Source organism: Choloepus didactylus, chromosome 4, assembly GCF_015220235.1.
Source record: "Choloepus didactylus isolate mChoDid1 chromosome 4, mChoDid1.pri, whole genome shotgun sequence".
NCBI lineage: Eukaryota > Metazoa > Chordata > Mammalia > Pilosa > Megalonychidae > Choloepus > Choloepus didactylus.
In genome coordinates this window covers 115567244-115587704 of record NC_051310.1, presented here as the reverse complement: position 1 = coordinate 115587704, position 20461 = coordinate 115567244, and the positions used below count along the sequence as shown (strand labels likewise).

General features: G+C 37.6%; 1 protein-coding gene across 8 annotated transcripts in view; it reads right to left on the bottom strand.

The window, feature by feature from the left end:
* HERC1 (HECT and RLD domain containing E3 ubiquitin protein ligase family member 1) overlaps positions 1 to 20461 on the bottom strand; it is a 260009-nt gene that overhangs the window by 35654 nt on the left and 203894 nt on the right. For all 8 annotated transcript variants that reach the window (XM_037833741.1, XM_037833743.1, XM_037833744.1 and 5 more), the window contains 7 exons: positions 18667 to 18841; positions 15259 to 15529; positions 14916 to 15129; positions 13934 to 14139; positions 13120 to 13247; positions 12274 to 12401; positions 11244 to 11444 (listed from right to left, as the gene is read on the bottom strand). In XM_037833741.1, coding sequence (XP_037689669.1) covers positions 11244 to 11444; positions 12274 to 12401; positions 13120 to 13247; positions 13934 to 14139; positions 14916 to 15129; positions 15259 to 15529; positions 18667 to 18841 — 1323 coding nt within the window. The remainder of the gene's footprint in view (positions 1 to 11243; positions 11445 to 12273; positions 12402 to 13119; positions 13248 to 13933; positions 14140 to 14915; positions 15130 to 15258; positions 15530 to 18666; positions 18842 to 20461) is intronic.

Sequence of the window (20461 nt, the reverse complement as noted above, 5' to 3'; positions counted from 1 at the left end):
ACGACCTCAACAAACCAATCACAAGTAAAGAAACTGAGTCAGTCACCAAAAAGCTTCCAAAAAGGAAAAGTCCAGGACCAGATGGCTTCAGATGTGAATTCTACCAAGCATTCAAGAAAGAATTAGACAGGCAGGGCGAGATGGTGGCATAAAGAGGTGTAGAATTTAGTTAGTCCTCTGGAACAACTAGCATATAGCCAGGAACAACTAGTAAATAGTCTGGAACAACTGTTGGGTAATATTTGTGACAGAACACACACCGAAAACCAGTCTGGAATGGGTGGAAGAGATGAGATCACAGCATAAGAAATATAAGTAAAGCCCCCCAAACTGCAGAGCTGATGCCCCTCGCCCACCAGCAAGGCAGGCTGAGTTGAAACACTTCCCTGTGGGAGAAAGAAGCAATCTACTAGGAGAAAGGGAAGGTAGCTCAACCAAGCTCCAACTGCAGTTTTACTTAAGGAATTTGGACCACTGAATATAAGCTATGAGCATAGATAAACCCAGAGCAAGCAGGAAAGGAACCTGGAGGCAGAGAGGAGGCAGAACTGACAGAAAAAAAAAAATACATGAATAAATAAAAACAGAAGCTTTTGGAGTCAGCTGAGCTCAGAATACTGAAAAAGGGCTGTGTGCCAAGAAAAGGGGCACAAAGAAATGGGCACCAACTGTGGTTCTTGACTGGTAACTGGGGGGCTGGGGACTCACTGTGAAAAAGGGATTTCTTCTTTTTTCCTTTTTTTTTTCCTCTCATTCTAAGTAGCTCATTAGAGAAAGCCTCAGGCATTTCCAATTGTCATCCTTGAAGCAGGCAAGGGTGGAGTTAAGATAGAGAGACAAAAGAAGAAGTCAAATGTAGGTGATAAATCCCTAAAGGGCTTATCTTCCCTAAGAAAAGGGGGAAGTGGGGCTCAGCTCAAGTGGCTGCCCTCCCTCAGAGAACTCCGACCCTAAGGCCTGGGGAAAAAAACAAAAGAAAACAGCTTAAGCTTGGCTATTGACACTCTCAGCCCCTGGCAAAAAGGGGTCCACTGAAAATTAAAGGCACTGCACCTCTTTATTCCAGTGGGGAGCTGTGGGCGGACAAGCACCACCTGCCAGGTAGGATAGGAAAAGTACCAAGTCTAGAGGCCTCAAAGCAAGTCTGACAACCTGCATGGTTTCCTCAGGGAAACCTGATATTGGTTAAGCCCTCTTCCTGAGACTTGGGCCCATCTGGTCTGGGAAAATCTGGGGTAATCCAGGAGACCAGATGCTTAAGACAACAAAAAATTATGACTCATACTTGAAAAAAAAAGATAGAGCTCAGTCAAAGGAACAAACTTACACTTCAAATGAGATACAGGAGTTTAAACAACTAATTAAAGATCTTCAAACAAATATGCTAAATCAATTAAAATATCAAATCAATGAGTTGAGGGAACATATGGTACAAGAGATGAAGAATATAAAGAAGACATTGGGTGAACACAAGGAAGAACTTGAAAGTTTGAAAAAACAATTGGCAGAACTTAAGGGAATGAAAGGCACAAAAGAAGAAATGAAAAACACAATGGAGACATACAACAGCAGATTTGAAGAGGCAGAAGAAAGGATTTAGGAACAAGAGGACAGAACATCTGAAATCCTACACAAAAAAGAACTGACAGGGAAAAGAATGGAAAAATATGAGCAGGGTCTCAGGGAATTCAATGACAATGTGACGTGCATGAATATATGTGTCATGGGTGTCCTAGAAGGAAAAGAGAAGGGAAAAGGGGCAGACAATAATGGAGGAAATAATAACTGAAGATTTCCCATCTCTTAGGAAAGACATAAAATTGCAGATCCAAGAAGCTCAGAATACCCCAAACAGAATAGATATGAATAGACCTACTCCAAGACACTTAATAATCAGATTATCAAATATCAAAGACAGAGAGAATTCTGAAAGCAGCATGAGAAAAGCTACTCATCACATACAAAGGAAGCTTGATAAGACTATGTGCAGATTTCTCAGCAGAAGCCATGGAGGTGAGAAGGCAGTGGCATGATATATTTAAGATACCAACACAGACAAACTGCTAACCAAGAATTCTATATCCAGCAAAACTGTCCTTCAAAAATGAGGGAGAGTTTAAAATATTTACAGACAAATAGACACTGAGAGACTTTGGACAAAGACACCTGCTCTACAAGAAACACTAAAGTGAGTGTTACAGGCTGAAAGGAAAAGACAGGAGAGACAGGTTTGGAGAAGAGTGTAGAAATGAGGGGAAAAAGGAAAGAGGGAGAAAAAATAAGATATGACATATAAATTCCAAAAGTCAAAATGATAGTAGACATTACACTGAGTGAAATTAGCCAGAAACAAAATGACGGGTACTCTATGGACTCACTAATATGAACTAACATTGATAAGCAAAATTTGAGAGTTAAAGTTCAGACAACAAGTTACCAGGAGTTAGAAAGAGCTTAGAAATTGGGCATTTGATGCTGAAGGAATACATAAGGGTAAAAAGAATTGATTATATAGATCCAGAAATGGATAGCATAGTACTGTGTGATGGTAGCTCAATATTGTAAGTACTCTGAACAAAGATGTGTGTGAATATGGTTGAAAGAGGAAGGCTAGGGGCATGTATGACAATAGAAGGAAAGACAGACGATCAAGACTGGGACAGTATAACTTAGTGAAACCATGAGTGGTCAATGATGGTGATTAAATATGCAAATATAAGAATGTTTTTAAAATAGGGAGAACAAATGAGTGTAATCATTGCAAGGTGTTGAAAACTGGATGATACAGGTAAAAAAATATAATCATGGTAAACTAGAGTCTATAATTAATGGTAACATTGGAGGATGCTTCCATTAATTGTAACAAAGGCAATAAACCAAAGCTAAACGTCTATAAGAAGGGGTTATAAGGGAGTGATATGGGATTCTTGGTGGTGGTAGTGTTGTCTGACCTTTTCATTGTATTTTACTTTATTTTTATTTTTCTTCTATCTTTTATATTTTTATTCTACATTTTTTTCTCCTTTTCCTCTTTGCAGAAAAAATGGAAATGTCCTCTGTACCAGTTTGAATGTACTATGTCCCCCAAACGCCATTATCTTTGATGTAATCTTGTGTGGGCAGACCTATCAGTGTTGATTAGATTGTTAATTCTTTGAGTGTTACTGTGGAGATGTGCCCCACCCAGCTGTGGGTGATGACTCTGATTGGATAATTTCCATGGAGGTGTTGCCCCACCCATTCAGGGTGGGTCTAAATTAAATCACTGGAGCCATATAAATGAGCTGACAAACAGAAGCAACTCAGTGCAGCTGTGAGTAACATTTTGAAGAGGAGCTACAGCCAAGAGGGACACTTGGAAGAAAGCACAGGAGCTACAGATGAGAGACAGTTTGAAAACAGCCGTTGAAAGCAGACTCTTGTTCTGGAGAAGCTAAGAGAGGACAAATGCCCCAAGAACAACTGAGAGTGACATTTTTGAGGAACTGCAGCCTAGAGAGGAATGTCCTGGAGGAAAGCCATTTTGAAACCAGAACTTTGGAGCAGACACAAGCCACGTGCCTTCCCAGCTAACAGAGGTTTTCCAGACACTATTGGCCATCCTCCAGTGAAGGTACCTGATTGCTGAGGTATTACCTTGGACACTTCATAGCCTTAAGACTGTAACTGTGTAACCAAATAAACCCCCTTTTATAAAAGCCAATCCATCTCTGGTGTTTCACATTCCAGCAGTATTAGCAAACTAAAACATCCTCATACAGGAAGTGGAGGTGAAGGCATAACTATGTGACTATATCGGTAATCACTGATTGCTTACGTAGAATGGATTGTATCGTGTGTGAATAAAATTGTTTAAAAAATAAACAAAGGGATACAACTGCTGGAGAAAATGTGGAGAGAGGGATGTACCTATTCACTGTTGGTAAGGAAGCAGAATGGTGCAGCTCATCTGGAGGGCAGAGTGGTGGTTCCACAGGAAGCTAACTATGGGGTTGCCATATGGTCCTGCAACCCCAATTTTGGGTACATACTTGGAAGAACTGAGAGCAGGGACATGAATGGATATTGCACACTTGTGTTTCGGAGGCAGTATTCATGATTTGCAATAGATGGAGGTGACCTAAGGGTACATTGACTGATAAAACAGAAGGGTGAACTGTGGTGTATACATTCAATGGAATATTGAGCAATGACAAGAAGAAATGAACTTGTGAGGTATGCAACTAGGTGAATGGACCTTGAGGACAGTATGTTGAGTGAAATAAGCCAAACTCAAAAAGATAAGCATTATAACACCTCACTAAAATGGACTAACTATAACGTGCAAACCCTGAGAATTGAATCTGAGAGCATAGGTTATCAGGGGAAGGCTTATGGTAAAGGTTCCTAGACTGTAAGCTCTTACAGCGGTCAAATCTATTTCTGAGTTGTAATGGTTATTTCTAAATTCTGAGATGAGCTGTTGTGTGTATAACATGGTCAGTCCCTGGAACTTCGGGTATCTGCGTGACACCTGAGACTCAGAGCCAGAATTCAGCAGCTCTGAATTTCAGCATTACCCCACACAGCAAATTTTAAAGAAGCTGAAAAAGAGATCAGATTTTAATCAGAGATATGAACAAAATGGACTTGGTTAGGACTAAGGTAAACCAGACTAAAGGGAAAAAGATGATATTGATTGTGTTTTAAAACTTCAACTTCTATGTGAGACCAAAGGAAGAGATGTTTATTTGGTGCAAAATCTGTATTTTCTGTAGCACACTATATTAATTTAACTTGCATGGTCAGTTTATTCAAACACCCTAATTACATGGAACTTTGAAAGGGGGTTAGATATGTTTGGTTTGTACAGGTTAGCATGAAATCCTGATATGTCCCAGAGTAACTTGGGGACAGAATAAAAATGTATTTGCAAAGCCCCCTTGAGGGACTGGGAAAAACTGGAAATATTAAACTTTCCCACCTAGAGAATTCCTGATATTCTCACAAGCATTGGAGATTACCATTGTAGTAGGCCACACCCTCAATCCTGGGGCTTGCCCTTATGAAGCTTGTTACTGCAAAGAAGAGGCTAAGCCTACTTATAATTGTGCCTAACCGTCACCCCCAGAGAATCTTTTTCTTGCTCAGATGTAGCCTCTCTTTCTAAGCCAACTCTGCAGGTAAACGCACTGCCCTCCCCACTATGTAGGACATGACTCCCAGGGGTGTAAATCTCCCTGGCAATGTGGGACATGTCTCCCGGAGATGAGCTTGGACCCGGCATCATGGAATTGAGAAAGCCGCCTTGTCCAAAAGGGGGAAGAGAAATGAAACAAAATGAAAGTTTCAGTGGCTGATAGACTTTAAATGGGGTCAAGAGGTCACTCTGGAAGTTACTCTTATGCATTTCACAGATATCCCTTTATAGTTATTACTGCATTAGAAGAGCTAGAAGGAAATACCTGTAACTGCTGAACTGCAATGCAGTAGTATCCTTGATTCTTGAAGATGATTGTGTTAAGTATCTAGCTTATATGGTGCAACTGGGTGATAGTAAAAACATTGTGGCTCACACTCCCTTTATCCAGTGTATGGACAGATGAGTAGAAAAAAGGTAGATATAAAGTAAACGAATAATGGGGGACAGAGGGAGAGGAGTAGGAGATGGTTTGGATGTTCTTTCATATTTTTATTTTTATTCTTATTTTCATTTTTATTTCTTGGAGTAATGAAAACGTCCAAAAAATTGATTGTGATGATGAATGCACAACTATATGATGATACTGTGAACAACTGATTGTACACTTTGGATGACTGTATGGCATGTGAACATATCTAAAAAAATTGCATTTAAAAAAAAAAGAAAGAATTAGTACCAATCCTGGTCAAACTCTTCAAAATTGAAGAGGAGAGAAAGCTATTTAACTCATTCTATGAAACCAACATCACCCAAATACTAAAGTCAGACAAAGATACTACAAAAAAGAAAATTATAGGGCAATTTCTTTAATGACTATAGATGCAAAAATCCTCAACAAAATACCTGCAAATTGAATACAGCAGCACATTAAAAGAATTATACCAAGTGGGATTTATTCCAGGTAAGTAAGGCTGATTCAACACACAAAAAATCAATTAACGTAATACACCACATCAATAAATCAAAGTGGTAAAACCACAAGATCATCTCAATGGATGCAAAAAGGCATTTGACAAAATTCAACATCCTTTCTTGATGAAAACACTAAAAAGGATAGGAACAGAAGGGACCTTTCTCAATATGATAAGGGCAATATATGAAAAAACCCACAGCTAACATCATACTCAATGGTGAAAGACCGAAAGCTTTCTCTCTAAGATCAGGAACAAGACAAGGATGATCACTGTCGCCACTGTTATTCAACAATGTGCTGGAAGTTCTAGCTAGAGCAATTAGGCAAGAAAAAGAAATATAAGGCATCCAAATTGGAGAGGAAAGCATAAAACTTTCACTGTTTGCAGATGACATGATCCTATATGTAGATGATCTGGAAAACTCTACAGCAAAGCTATAAGAGCTAATAAATGAGTATAGCAAAGTGGCAGGGTACAAGATCAGCATGCAAAAATCAGTAGTGTTTCCACAACTAATATGCCACACAGTAGTGTTCCCACCACTAATGAGCAACAGGAGGAGGAAATTAAGAAAAAATTCCATTAATAATAGCTACCAAAAGAATCAAGTATTTAGGAATAAACAACGGCTACAAAAGACCTATACACAGAAAACTATGAGGAACTGCAAAAATAAATCAAACAGGACCTAAAAAAATGGAAGAACATACTGCATTCACGGACTGGAATTCAAAATATAGTTAACATATCAATTCTACCTAAATGCATTTATAAATTTCAATGCAATACCAATTAAAATCCCAACAACCTACTTTGCAGAAACAGAAAAACCAATAACCAAATTTATTTGCAAGGGTAAGGTGCCCCAAATAGCCAGAAGTATCTTGAGAAAGAGGAATGCAGTGAGGTGTCTCACACTACCTGACGTTAAAGCATATTACAAAGCTACAGTGGTCAAAACAGAATGGTACTGGCATAAAGACAGATATACTGACCAATGGAATTGAATTGAGTGTTCAGAAATAGACCCTCTCATCTATGGACAATTGATCTTTGATAAGGTGGTCAAGCCAACATAACCGGGGCAGAGCAGCCTCTTCCAGAACTGGTATTTGGAGAACTGGATATCCATATCCAAAAGAATGAAAGAGGACTCCTATCTTATACCTTATACAGAAATGAACTTGAAATAGATCAAAGACCTAAACATTAGAGCTATGACCAAAAACTTTTAGGAGAAAATGTAAGGAAGAATGTTAAAGATCTTGTGATAGGAGGTGGTTTCCTAGACCTTACAACCAAAGCACAAGCAATGAAAAAAGAAACAGATAAATGGAATCCCCTAAAAATTAAATACTTTTGTACATGAAAGTACTTTGTCAGAAAAGTAAAAAGGCAGCCTACACAATGGGGGACAATATTTGGAAACCACATATCAGATAAGGGTTTAATATCTAGAATATATAAAGAGTTCCTGCAACTCAACAACAAAAAGACAAACAACTCTATTAAAAAATGTGCAAAGACATAGACAGACACTTTTCTGAAGAGGAAATACAAATAGCTCACAAATACATGAAAAGAGGCTCAACTTCACTGGCTATTAGGGAAATGCAAATAAAAACCACAATGAGATATCATCTCACACCTGCTAGAATGGCCATTAGAAAAAAAAACAACCAGAAAATTACAAGTGCTGGAGAGGATGTAGAGAAAGAGGCACACATTCACGGTTGGTGGGAATGTATAGCAGTGTAGCCACTCTGTAAAGGCAGTGTGGCAGTTCCTCAGGAAGCTAAGTATAGCACTGCCATTTGATCCAGCAATTCCATTACTAGATATATACTCAGAGGAACTGAAAGCTAAGACACAAATGGACATTTGTAAATCAATGTTTATAGTGGCATTATTCACAACTGCCAAGAGATGCAAACAGCCCAAATGTCCATCAATGGACGAGTGGATAAACAAACTGTGGAATATACATATGATGCAATATTACACAGCTGTAAGATCAAATAAAGTCATGGAGCATATAACAACGTGGATGAACCCTGGGGACATTACGTTGAGTGAAATTAGCCAGAAACAGAAGGAAAAATACTGTATGGTCTCATTAATATGAACTAACATTAATAAGCAAACTTTGAGAGTTAAAGCAGAGATCACAGGTTATCAAGAGACAGAAAGAGGGTAAAGAACGGGCATTTGATGCTGAAAGAGTACAGAATGTTCAACAGGATTGACTGTATAGATCCAGAAATGGAGAGCACAATACTGTGTGATGGCAGCACAATATTGTAAGTACACTGAACAAAGATGACTGTGAATAAAGTTGAAAGAGGAAGGCTAGGGACATATATGACACCAGAAGGAAAGTTAGAAGAGAAAGCCTGGGACTGTATAACTCAATGAAACCTAGAGTGGTAAATGATAGTGATTAAATGTACAAATATAAAAATGTTTGTACATGTGGGAGAACAAATGAATGTCACCTTTGCAAGGTTTTTAAAATGGGATGGTATTGGGGAAAAAATATAATCAATTGAAACTAGTGTCTATAGTTAACAGTAACATTGTAATATGCTTCCATTAATTGTAACAAAGGCAACATACCAATGCTAAATGTCTACATGAGGGGGATGTAAGGGAGGGATATAGGATTCTTGATGGTGGTGTTGTTGCCTGACTTTTTTTACTGTATTTTATTTTATTCTACTTTAATTTTTTATTTTATCCTTTTTATTATTCTTATTTTAATTTTTTTGGAGTAATGAATGTGTTCAAGGGCTGATTATGACAATGAATGCTCAACTATATGATGATACTGTGAACAATTGATTACACAATACAGATAATTGTATGGTATGTAAATATATTTCTATAAAATTGCAGGGGTAAAAAATAAACAGAAGGATACAAGTGTGGAGAAAATGTGGTGAGAGGGATGCACCTATTCACTGTTGGTGGTGAAGAAGAATGATGTAACTCATCTGGAAGGCAGTGTGGTGGTTCCACAAGAAGCTAAGTATGGGGTTGCCATAAGATCCTGCAACCTCATTACTGGGTATATACTTGGAAGAACTGAGAGCAGGGATACAAATGGACATTTGCACACTGGTGTTTATGGCGGCAGTATTCACAATTTGCAGTAGATGGAGGTGGCCTAAGGGTATGTCGACTGATGAACAGAATGGTGAACAGTGGTGTATGTATACAATAGAATACTGAGTGGCTGCAAAAAAGGAAGAAGCCAGGCATGCAACTAGGTGAATGGATTTTGAGGACAGCATTTTGAGTGAAATAAGCCAGAAATGAAAAGACAAATATAATGCCTCACTAATATGGACTAACTATAATGTGCAAACTCTGAGAAATGAATCTTAGAGCACAGGTTATCAGGAAAAGGGTTATGGTAAAGGTTACTAGAATGCAAGCTCTTGTAGCAGTCACATCTATTCCTGAGTTGTAATGGTTATCTCTAAATGCTGAGGTGCTGAGCTCTTTGTGTATAACCTGGTTGGTCCCTGGAACTTCAAGTATGTGTGTGACATCCAAGACTCAGAGCTAGAGTTTGGCAGCCATGAATGTTAGTACTACCTCATACTGCAACTGTTAAAAAAAAGCTGAAGAAGAGTTCAGAGTTCAATTAGAGATATGAATGAAGCAGATCAGTTTAGGACTAAGGTAAATCAGACTAAACGGTAAAGGATGATATTGACCTTTTTAAAACTTCAACTTCTATGTGAGACCAAAGGAAGAGATGTTTATTTGGTGCAAAATTTATATTTTCTGTAACACACTACATTTAACTTGTACAGTCAGTTTATTCAAACACCATAATTACACAGAACTTTAAAAGGGGGTGAGATCTGTTGGTTTACACAGATTAGCGTGAAACCCCAATACATCCCAAAGTAAATTGGGCACAGAATAAAAATGCATTTGCAAAGCCCTTGAGGGACTGGGGAAAAATATGGAAATATTAAAGTTCCCCACCTGGGGAATTATTGATATTCTCACAAGCATTGGAACTACCAGTTTGGAGTGCTAAGCCCTCGATCTTGGGGCTTGCCCTTGTGAGGCTTGTTTCTACAAAGGAGAGGCTAAGCCTACTTATAATTGTGCCTAACCATCACCCCCAGAGAACCTCTTTGTTGCTCAGATGCGTCCTCTCTCTCTCTAAGCCCACTCAGCAGGTAAACTCTCTGCTGTCCCCACTACATGGGACATGACTCCCAGGGGTGTAAATCTCCCTGGCAATGTGGGATATGAATCCCAGGGATGAGCCTAGACCTGGCATCGTGGGATTTAGAAAGTCTTCTTTACCAAAAGGGGAAAAGAAATGAAACAAAATAGTTTCAGTGTTTGAGGGATTTCAAATGGAGACGAGAGGTCATTCTGGAGGTATTCTTACATGTTATATCAATATCCCTTTTTAGTTTTTAGTGTATTGGAATAGGTAGAAGGAAATGGCCTGAAACTGCTGAACTGCAACCCAGAAGCCTTGATTTTTGAAGACAATTGTATAACTATGTAGTTTATATGGTGTAACTGTGAAAGGCTTGTGGCTCACGCTCCCTTTACACAGTGTATGGATAGATGGATAGAAAGATGGGAACAAAAATTAAATGAATAATAGGGGGGATGGGATGCTGTGGGTGTTCTTCTATCTTCTATACTTTTCTTCTTATTCTTATTTTTTATTTTTTGGAATAATGAAAATGGTCAAACATTGATTTTGGTGATGACTGCACAACTATATGATGGTACCATGAACAACTGATTGTACACACTGTGGACAATTGTAGGGTATGTGTATCTCAATAAAACTGAATAGAAAAAAAAAAGAGAGACTTGGAGCTTGATATAAATGTTACATCACTTACACAAAGGATGAATGCCAATATCTTAAAATACTATTAGATCTCATTTTGGCAGGGATGGGTGGTGAGCATTAGGAGAGAAATATGTTTCAACTTAGCAACTAATTAAAATAAAGCACCAATTGGAAAATTTGAAATTTAGAAAGCAAAGCCCAAAGCAAGATTGACTCAGTATTTTTAAAAGCAAGTACTAAAAAGTTAAGTCTATTTGACTGGAGGACAGGGAAACGTTCTCAACTAGACATAAATCCAGTCACTTACCATCCTTTCGATAGCAATGTTCCAATTCTCGGCGTTGCATGGTGGACACATCAACAACTTCAATAAGTCCTAGAGATCCATCCATCCGTCCCACCAACAATAATTCTGGAGATTCTCCTGACCAGGCTACAGCTGGACCCTCTTCTGGCCAAGCCAGGGCAGATACCCAATGAGGCTGAATATCTACTAATCCTTTTCCTCCTAAAAAGTGGAAAAAATGTTAACCAGTTGTTACTTAATTCTTATATACAGTAATAAGAACAAAAATAAATACTACCTAATTCTAATATTTATTCAAAGAAGTTCCCAATTTCATAACAGCCTCTGATAACATTAAGAAGGCAGGCTCCTTCATTAATTTATTATATATAATTATCAAATTAATAAGCTTTTCCATAACTATTGATAGGAACAAAATGGTACCCTTATAGAGGAGAGAGTAAAGGAAAATTCCCAAGGTATAAATGTCAATCACTTAAAGTAATTTCCTAAAAATTATGAAAACAAAACTAACATAAGAAATTTACCTACAGTTAAGGCTTGCTATTCCGCAAATATGTGGGATAAAACAGCTATTCCTCAAATATGTAAAAATGAACAAAAGTACTAATAAGCCCAAGATTACGATTATTTTACTTTCCAGAGAGGTACAATAAAAATTGACAAGGTTTTATATCTGTGAAACAAACAAAATTAAAAGAAATATATAAAGCGATTCAAAAAAATACATAGCTTAAAATTCAGTGATCACTACTTTTTCTCAAACCCTACACTGAACACTTACTGGTATATGAAAAGAACTTTTAGCTTACAACTTCCAGGTTGGTTGAAACTCCTGGAAAGAAAAGCCCAGAACTGGGCTCCTCCTCTCTAACAAAAGCATAATACACATGGATTTTTGGTTGTTGACTAGCTTGCTGAGCTTCAATGTAAAGAGAAGCCATTATTTGGACTCAGAAGGCTAAGAGAAAGGCTGGGTAAACAGCTACTTAAAAAGTATCTTTCAGTAGTTGATTTACATGACTCTTACCATTAACTTGCCAGATATTCACCATCTTTTCCAAAGCCCCAGCTAGATATTTGCCACTAACACTCCAGGAAACAGGTGAGAAACTTGGATCACTGGGTGATCCCAGGCTGTCCTCAGCATCCCCTTCCCTAGAATATAACAGATATGTATGGAATTTTAATTCCCATCATCCAAAAGTAAACTAAACCCCAAACCTTAAAAGAAGGATTTCATATACACCCAAGTACATAACAGCATAGTCTTACGTTTCAACAGCTGGACTATCAGTATTTGCTAGTGTGTGGCATAAGGTGAAAAATGTAAAATTGTAAAAGAGTGATTCTTAGACTACTTGTAGTGCATAATTAGTCAACAAAGACATTCTGATTTTCTATGGGTTGTATATATGGCTAGTATTCAGAGCACACTGATTCTTGTTTACTTAAACTCTCTAGAGAAATCTTCAGAGAAGAGATAACTACAGCTGGTTATAAAATCATAAAAAGATGCCACATTATTACACAAAACAACTTAATTACTCTAATTCCTAAATAGTCCTTGAAGCCTGATGGAAAATTAGCCTGCTGTGTTATATAACTAAACATTTATTTGTTAATAGTTTAGACATTGATTTAATTCTGAAAAAGTCCAGATTTATCCAGATAGTTTAAAAATATATATTCTGAATCACTATTCTGGAAATTTAAAAATACCCACTGGAAATATAGTAAGACTCTTCTAAATTATAAATTAAAAAAAAAAAAACAATTTTAGTGACAATTGATTACATGAACACAACCAAGATGAGGCATATTTAGGATTCCCCAATTTAAAATGTTAAACAATAGACATAATTTTAGCACTTACAATCTGTTGAACACACATGTCTGCTGCAGTGAATATTGCTTCTTGGTGACATTCCAAACCCGGATGGTGCCATCATTGCCACTGGTGGCCAAGAGACCTTTTTTATTACACCAAACACATGTCATTACCTAGAAAAGTTGAAAAAGATTGAACAATATCTGAATAAGTTTTAATTTAGGTGATTAAATCAGACCCCCAAAATTCTATCATATAGAAAAAAATCTGTAAAAGAAAAGTATCCATGTTATAATACAATACGCATGGTCTCGTTCTTTTTTAAATGGCTTGTAAATATATACCTATTGGAAGTGTAGCTTTAAAGTATGATGCCCAAATTCTTTTGAATTACCTGAGACCTATCAGAATCTTGATTAAATATGTCAAAATACTTTACATATTCATATGTTCTACAAAGTAAATGACAAAGAATAAGCACTGATTTTTAAATTGTTTAAGTAACAGAGGTCCGTCTCTATTTCCTAAACTGCCCTCATCACTGTTCTGGGGCCAGTGGGTAAGATTAAAACAATAAAGCCAAATTTCTTTTCCTGTGGCACATACAAGCCCTCATTTTTTGTGAGACTATTCCTCTGATTTCTTCTCACCCCTCCAACTGACTTTCCAATTTGCATACCACTACATCAACCCAGTATACAAAGAAAGAAAGGAGAGTTGGTAATTATTAGACAAATCTTGGCAATTTCGTCCGAGAGCCAGAGCCAGAGCCCTAAACCATGAGCTCATGAGCTCTCTGAGAAGGGCAGAGACTAGTTTACCTTACATAAGATGATTAACACAGAATCAGAATACATACTCTGTTCTGATGGGCCTCCAACTTGATAAAGGAGCATTTTCTGAGATCTCCTCCCATATCAGCAAGTGTTTGCGGGGTAGTTTGGTTGTCGCGGTCGTGTGCAGCAAGAGTGCGCACTAGCTGTTGAGCAGCCCATTGCCTATGCTGTGAGGACAGCCTGGAGGACAGGCAGCAGGCTGCCAGGGCATTAGCCAGCTCCAGAGGGCCTACAGCAGAAGGATCATAGGAAGGATGGGCATACAATTGGGCAATTAAACCTGCTTAAACAAAACAATGAAATAATGCCCAGTAAGAGCTGGTGGTGGTGAACAAACAAAAATGGGTTAATCCATATCTCTTAAGAATTAATACTTTTGCAAGCAATCACTTCACTAAGGTATGCATACAAGGTACAAAGCATTTGTCTCACATAAAATTCTATAGTAACTCGGCTTCAATGCAAATGTACATTTTCTATATATCTTTGCTCCAGGGACAGAGCAGACTGGAAACACAGCAGACACAATTTTAAGGTCAGGGCAGAGGCAGCATGCCCTTTTGAATAGGAGTTTGACTTCTGCTGCTCATAAGTGATCTTGGCAGTCAGTCAGTCAAGGAACTGGGCTGATAAATCCAAAAGCCCATCTCTAGATCTTGGCCAAATGGTCCTGATGAAGAGGAGGGTAGGCGGTATGATTAAGTAGCCCCTTCAAAGCATTATCTTAAGACAGAGAAAAATAACACTTCTTTTATCTAAATTTTATTAAGGAAACCTATCAAGATTATTATCAATGGTGACTCAGACCATAATCTATAAGATTAATTTGGTACGTTTTTAATATTTGCTTCCATGACAGTGATAAAGCATTCATGCACTTATTTTATGATCTTAAGAAGCTTACATGTTACATAATTCATCATTAACCAAAATGCAAAAGCATATTTTCAAAAACATGAATCAAGTTGATGAGAAGACTGTTTATTTAAATAGTATGAAACCTACCTTTCTTTTCAACTTCTGATTTATCATAGTTAGGTCTCAGTTTGGCCCCTTTGTCTGCTAGTAATGCTACAAGGGCCTGGGTTACAACAAAGTTTGGGGATGTTACAAGCTTATTCTCTTCAGCAATTCCTCGGAGAAAGCCGGGTAGAAACTTTCGCTGAATTGGATCATCAACTGTGGTTAGATTTACGCCTGTTGCAGCAGAAATCAAGTTCTGAAGAGGCAATTGGAACAAACAGGTTTAATCTTTTCATACAATTTTGGAACAAAGAGAAGAATATTCCACTTACAAATTCAGTCAGAAATAAGCAATGCAACAGGGAAAGCACTGAAACTAGCTTACCTGTGTACACAACTGTACCAGAAGTTTTGCGGCACTAGGGGTATTTGATGCCAGACATCCCACTGCCGTGCTCAGATAGGCCAGGCAAGAGATGGGCTTGTTGGCCTTGTTGTGCCCACCTCGTGAGCGTTCTGAGGTGCTTGCCATGGCAGAAGGGCTGGTGGAGAGGCCAGCTCTCCCTGCTGCAGCCAAGCACATTAATCGAACTAGTGTCCGGATATCTGTTAGCCCCAGAGACTCAAGACCAGCAGCCAGGCTACAACTGGAACCACTGCCAGGAAAGGAAAATGCTTCAGATGGATAAAGAAAACAGATTTTTGTAAGGGACCATTTGGAGCCCCATATATCATCCATAGCACCAAGAACCAGAATAGAAAACAAGCATACTGTCACTAATTACATAGATCCTATAAGAAACGCCAAAAATATATGCAAGCTGGAAGCTATTATCTATACTTTTTTTTTTTCATTTTAATAAATACTGACATTTACTTGAAGTAAAAGTGAATTACCAAGTATAACATACAGGAATGTTCACAAGTCATGAATTATGTCAAACTGAACAAACCCATGTAACTACATCCCAGATCAAGAAATAGAACATTGCCAGCACCCTAGAAGCCCACCTCAGTGACTAGCTTCCCAAAGTAACCATTATTCTAAATTCTATAGCCATAAATTAATTGTGCCTGTTTTCAAACTTTATGTAAATGGAATAATAAAGTGTATGACTTCTTTTACTCAACATTATAGTTTTAAGAGTCAACCATGTTGTTGCATTACAGCAGTTTATTCACTTTCATTAATGTCTAAATGAAATCTACCACAATTTATTTATCCATACAGATGACAATTAGGTGGTTTTGAACTTGGGATGATAATGAATAGTACTTCCATGAACGTTCATGTATATGTCTTTCAGTGCACATGTTAGCATTTCTGTTGGATATATAGCCAGAATTGGATTGCTGAGTGTCAGGGTATGTTCATGTTCAACTTTAGCTGGTACTACTGAACAGCCTTCCATAGTAGTTGTACCAGTTTATTTTTTTCCACCAGCAGTGTATGAGAACTCTAGTTGTTCCACATCCTCTAGTTCATCCCTTTTGGTCCCCCTCTTTTTAATTTTAGCCATTATGGTGGGTATGGCAGCAGTATCTGACTGTGGTTTTAATTTTCATTTCTCTGAAGACTAATGAAGTTGAATACCTTTTCATGTTTATTGGTCACTGAGGATCCTCGTTTGTGAAGCACTTCTTAATGTATTTTGCCCATTTTCCTTTTGGGGTTTCTGTCTTTTTCTATTGCTCTATGGGAATTCTTTCTATATTCTGTTGGTTATATGCATTGTTAATATATTTCTCCAACTCTATGGCTTGCCTTTTTACTTTCTTAATGCTGAATAAAAATTTTTTATTTTCTTGTGAATGGTTACATGACCGCTATAATTCTATAATTTTCAATAACTCACTGCTTAGAGAACTCTAAAGATGAATAGCACAAACTACAACTAAAACTAAAGTATATGAACCTAACTACATGTTTAAGATTTTGTGAACAGTGCTAGAGGAACCCAAATTCTTAATAAGAACTATAACTAATATACTGCTCTCAGATCTAGGACAGATCTCAAATGGCCTTCATAAGTCCTTCATCCTGTAGATTAATATGGGACCCCCAGTCTTTTCTTCTGGTCTTTTGAAAGCTACTCACCTAGGATACCATGGAGTCTGAAAACCAAGTGACACAAACAATAGAATGTTTAGCCTTAGAAAGAGAAGGGTAAAGACATAAAAGATATCTTTAAACATTTGAAGATTGTCATCATGTGGAAGGAATAACTTGTTCTTTGTTATTTCAAGGATAGAACCAGGTGAAGATATAATTTTTTAACTCACATTTTTCACAATCAGAGTTGCCAAATAATAGAACAGGTCACTTGTGGTGGTTTGAAGCTGTATATACTCCAGAAAAAAATATTCTTAAGTTTAGTCCATTCCTGTGGGTGTGAACCCATTGTAAGCAGGACCTTTTGATGAGGTTGCTTCAGTTAAGGTGTGGCCCGCCTCAGTAAGGCTGAGTCTTAATCCTATTACTGGAATCCTTTATAAGTGGAATGAAATTCAGACACACATAGAGAGAGAGAAAGCCATAGGAAACAAGAGGCTGGACATCAACTGAATCTAGAAGAGAAGGGAGAAACCAGGAGGAGCCACTATGTGCCTTGCCATATGACAGAGGAGCCCAAGGATTGTCGGCAACCAGTCCCAGAAAACCACAGTCTTCAGGGAGAAAGCATTGCCCTGATGATGCTTTGATTTGGACTTTCTTTTAGCCTCAAAACCATAAGCTAATACTTTTCATTGTTTAAGCCGAAAAAAAAAAAAAAGTTCATTATTTTAATGTGGACCAATTTATCAATCTTTTCCTTTAGGCTATATACCTTTTGCAACTTTCTTTAGGCTATATACCTTTAGACTATATACCTTTTGTGACTTTCTTTAGGCTATATACCTTTAGACTATATACCTTTTTGTGACTTATATACCCCAAACCAAGAATACATTCTTTTGTTACCTTCTACAAGCTTTACTGATTTACTTTTCAAATTTACATCTAACATCTACTTGAAATTATTTGTTTTATACAGTGTGAGGTTGGGCCAAAATTCTTTTTCTTTCTTTCTTTTTCCCTATATGGATAGCCATTTGATCTAGTCTCAGCTACTGAAAAGACCATCCTTCTCCCATTTCTCTGCAGTGTAAACCAAGGTCATAAATCAAATGTCTCTCTCTAAATATATATACATATGGGGATCAGTTTTTTTACTCTTCTTCACTTGCCTATTTGTCTATCTTTAAGTCAATACCACACAGACTTATCTAACATTTATTCTGAATTTTTCTTTTAGGGTCTTTTTGCCTTTACTGATTTGCTGTTAAATACCCCTGCTTCACCCCATTTCTTAAACAGGTATCTTTTGGGCAGTCTTGGCTTCCCTCCTTTTTTATATATCACACTCCACAATGTGAACAAGGCCAAGTCCCTGTGATGGAATGTGCAGGCTGACTCAGCTAAACAGTTGGTCAATTCTGCAGAAAAACTCATTTGGCCTTTTATTTGTAATCCCTAACAAAAGGATAAATGACCTTAGTTTTCCATTTCAGATCACAAAATAAAATGTATACAGTTAACTCAGTTACTTCAATGGCATTATTTTCTACCTAAAAAGAGCCAAATATAACTGAATAACTGATTGAATGAATAAAATTTATAACTATGTCTAAAATCAATAGTATATACTCAAGTTTCTAAAAATTCTATTTCACTCCTCCAGACAATACCAGACTCCTGTGTAATATATACTAGAAGCTAGCCTAGTATCATTTGACGCAGAAATGTGCTTACCTGACTGAGAGGAGAGACAGTGCTCTCATGACCATGGTTCTGGCCAGAAGAACCTGAGCAGCCGCAGTCACTCTCCTTAGAGCTACCACCCGGTCATGAGGGTTTGCTAGGGCAGCTGCTTGTTCACCTAATGTTATTCTCCCAGAGGAACTCTTTTCTACAGAACCATGGCAACCTGCAAAACATAAGATTTTGTTCAATTCTCAAAAAGCTAAGGAAAAAAAATATCCAGATGTGCCGGTTTGGGTGTATTATGTACCCCAAAATGCCATGTTCTCTGAGGCAATCTTGTGGGGGCAGATGTATTAGTATTGATTAGTTTGGAACCTATTGATTGATTGTTTCCATGGAGATGTGACTTAATTAACTGTGGGCAAGACCTTTGATTGGATAATTTCCATGGAGGTGTTACCTCACCCATTCAAGGTGGGTCTGAATTAAATCACTGGAGCCATATAAAAGAGCTGACAAACAGAAGGAACAAAGAGTTGCAGCAGAGAGACATTTTGAAGATGGCTGTTGAAAGCTGACACTGACATTTCGGAGGACACGCCATTTTGCCTTCCCAGCTAACAGAGGATTTCTGGACCCTAACAGCTTTCTCCAGTGAAGGTACACTATTGTTGATGCCTTACCTTGGATACTTTTATGGCCTTAGGACTATAACTTTGTAACCAAATAAAATCCCCTTTATAAAAGTCAATTCATTTCTGGTGTTTTATAAAACAGCAGCATTAGCAAACCAGAACACCAGACTACCAAAAAATTTTCCCATTCTACCTAGGTTCCATGATGCATGGAAATACAGCAAATTAATGTGTTTTACTTATCTGGAACTCTTTCACACAGATAATTTAAGTCAACAATCATCGGAGGAATTTTCTTCTAAATAATTTTTTGTTTGGTTCATTTTGTTCCTGTACCACTTCTACTGGATATAGGAAAGATGTAGTTTTAATATGCTTTTGAACACACCAAAGGACCAAGCCACCAATAATGCCCCAATTTTTTATTAATTTTTTTTAATTAGAGAAGTTGTAGATTTACAGAAAAATCATGCATAAAATAGAGAGTTTTCATATACCACCCTATATTAACATCTTGCATTACTGTGGTACATTTGTTACAAGTAATGAAAGAACATTTTTATAATTGCACTCTTAACTATAGTTCATTGTTTACAATAAGGTTCATTGTTTGTGTTGTATAGTCCTATGTTGTTTTTTAAATTTTTATACTAGTAACATACAAACAACCTAGCATTTCTCCTTTTAACCACATTCATATATATACATATATAATTCAGGGCTGTTAATTATGTTAACAATTTTGTGCTACCATCACCACCATTCATTACCAAAACTTTACCATCAACCCAAATAGGAACTATGTTTAATTTAAGCATTAACTACTCACTTCCTACTCCCACCCTGTCTCCCAACACCCTTGTCAAAAATCAGGTGGGCATACAGTTTGGTGTGCTGAGCTTCCTATCACAGGACTTATCCTTATGAAGCTTGTTTCTGCAAAGGAGAGGCTAAACCTGCTTATAATTGTGCCTAAGAGTCTCCCCCTGAGTACCTCTTTGTTGCTCAGATGTGGCCCTCTCTCTAGCTAAGCCAAATCAGCAGGTGAACTCACAGCGCTCCCCACTATGTGGGATCTGACTCCCAGGGGTGTAAATCTCCCTGGCAACACAGGATATGACTCCCAGTGATGAATCTGGACCTGACATCATGGGATTGAGAACATCTGCTTGACCAAAAGGGGGATGCAAAATGAAACAAAATAAAGT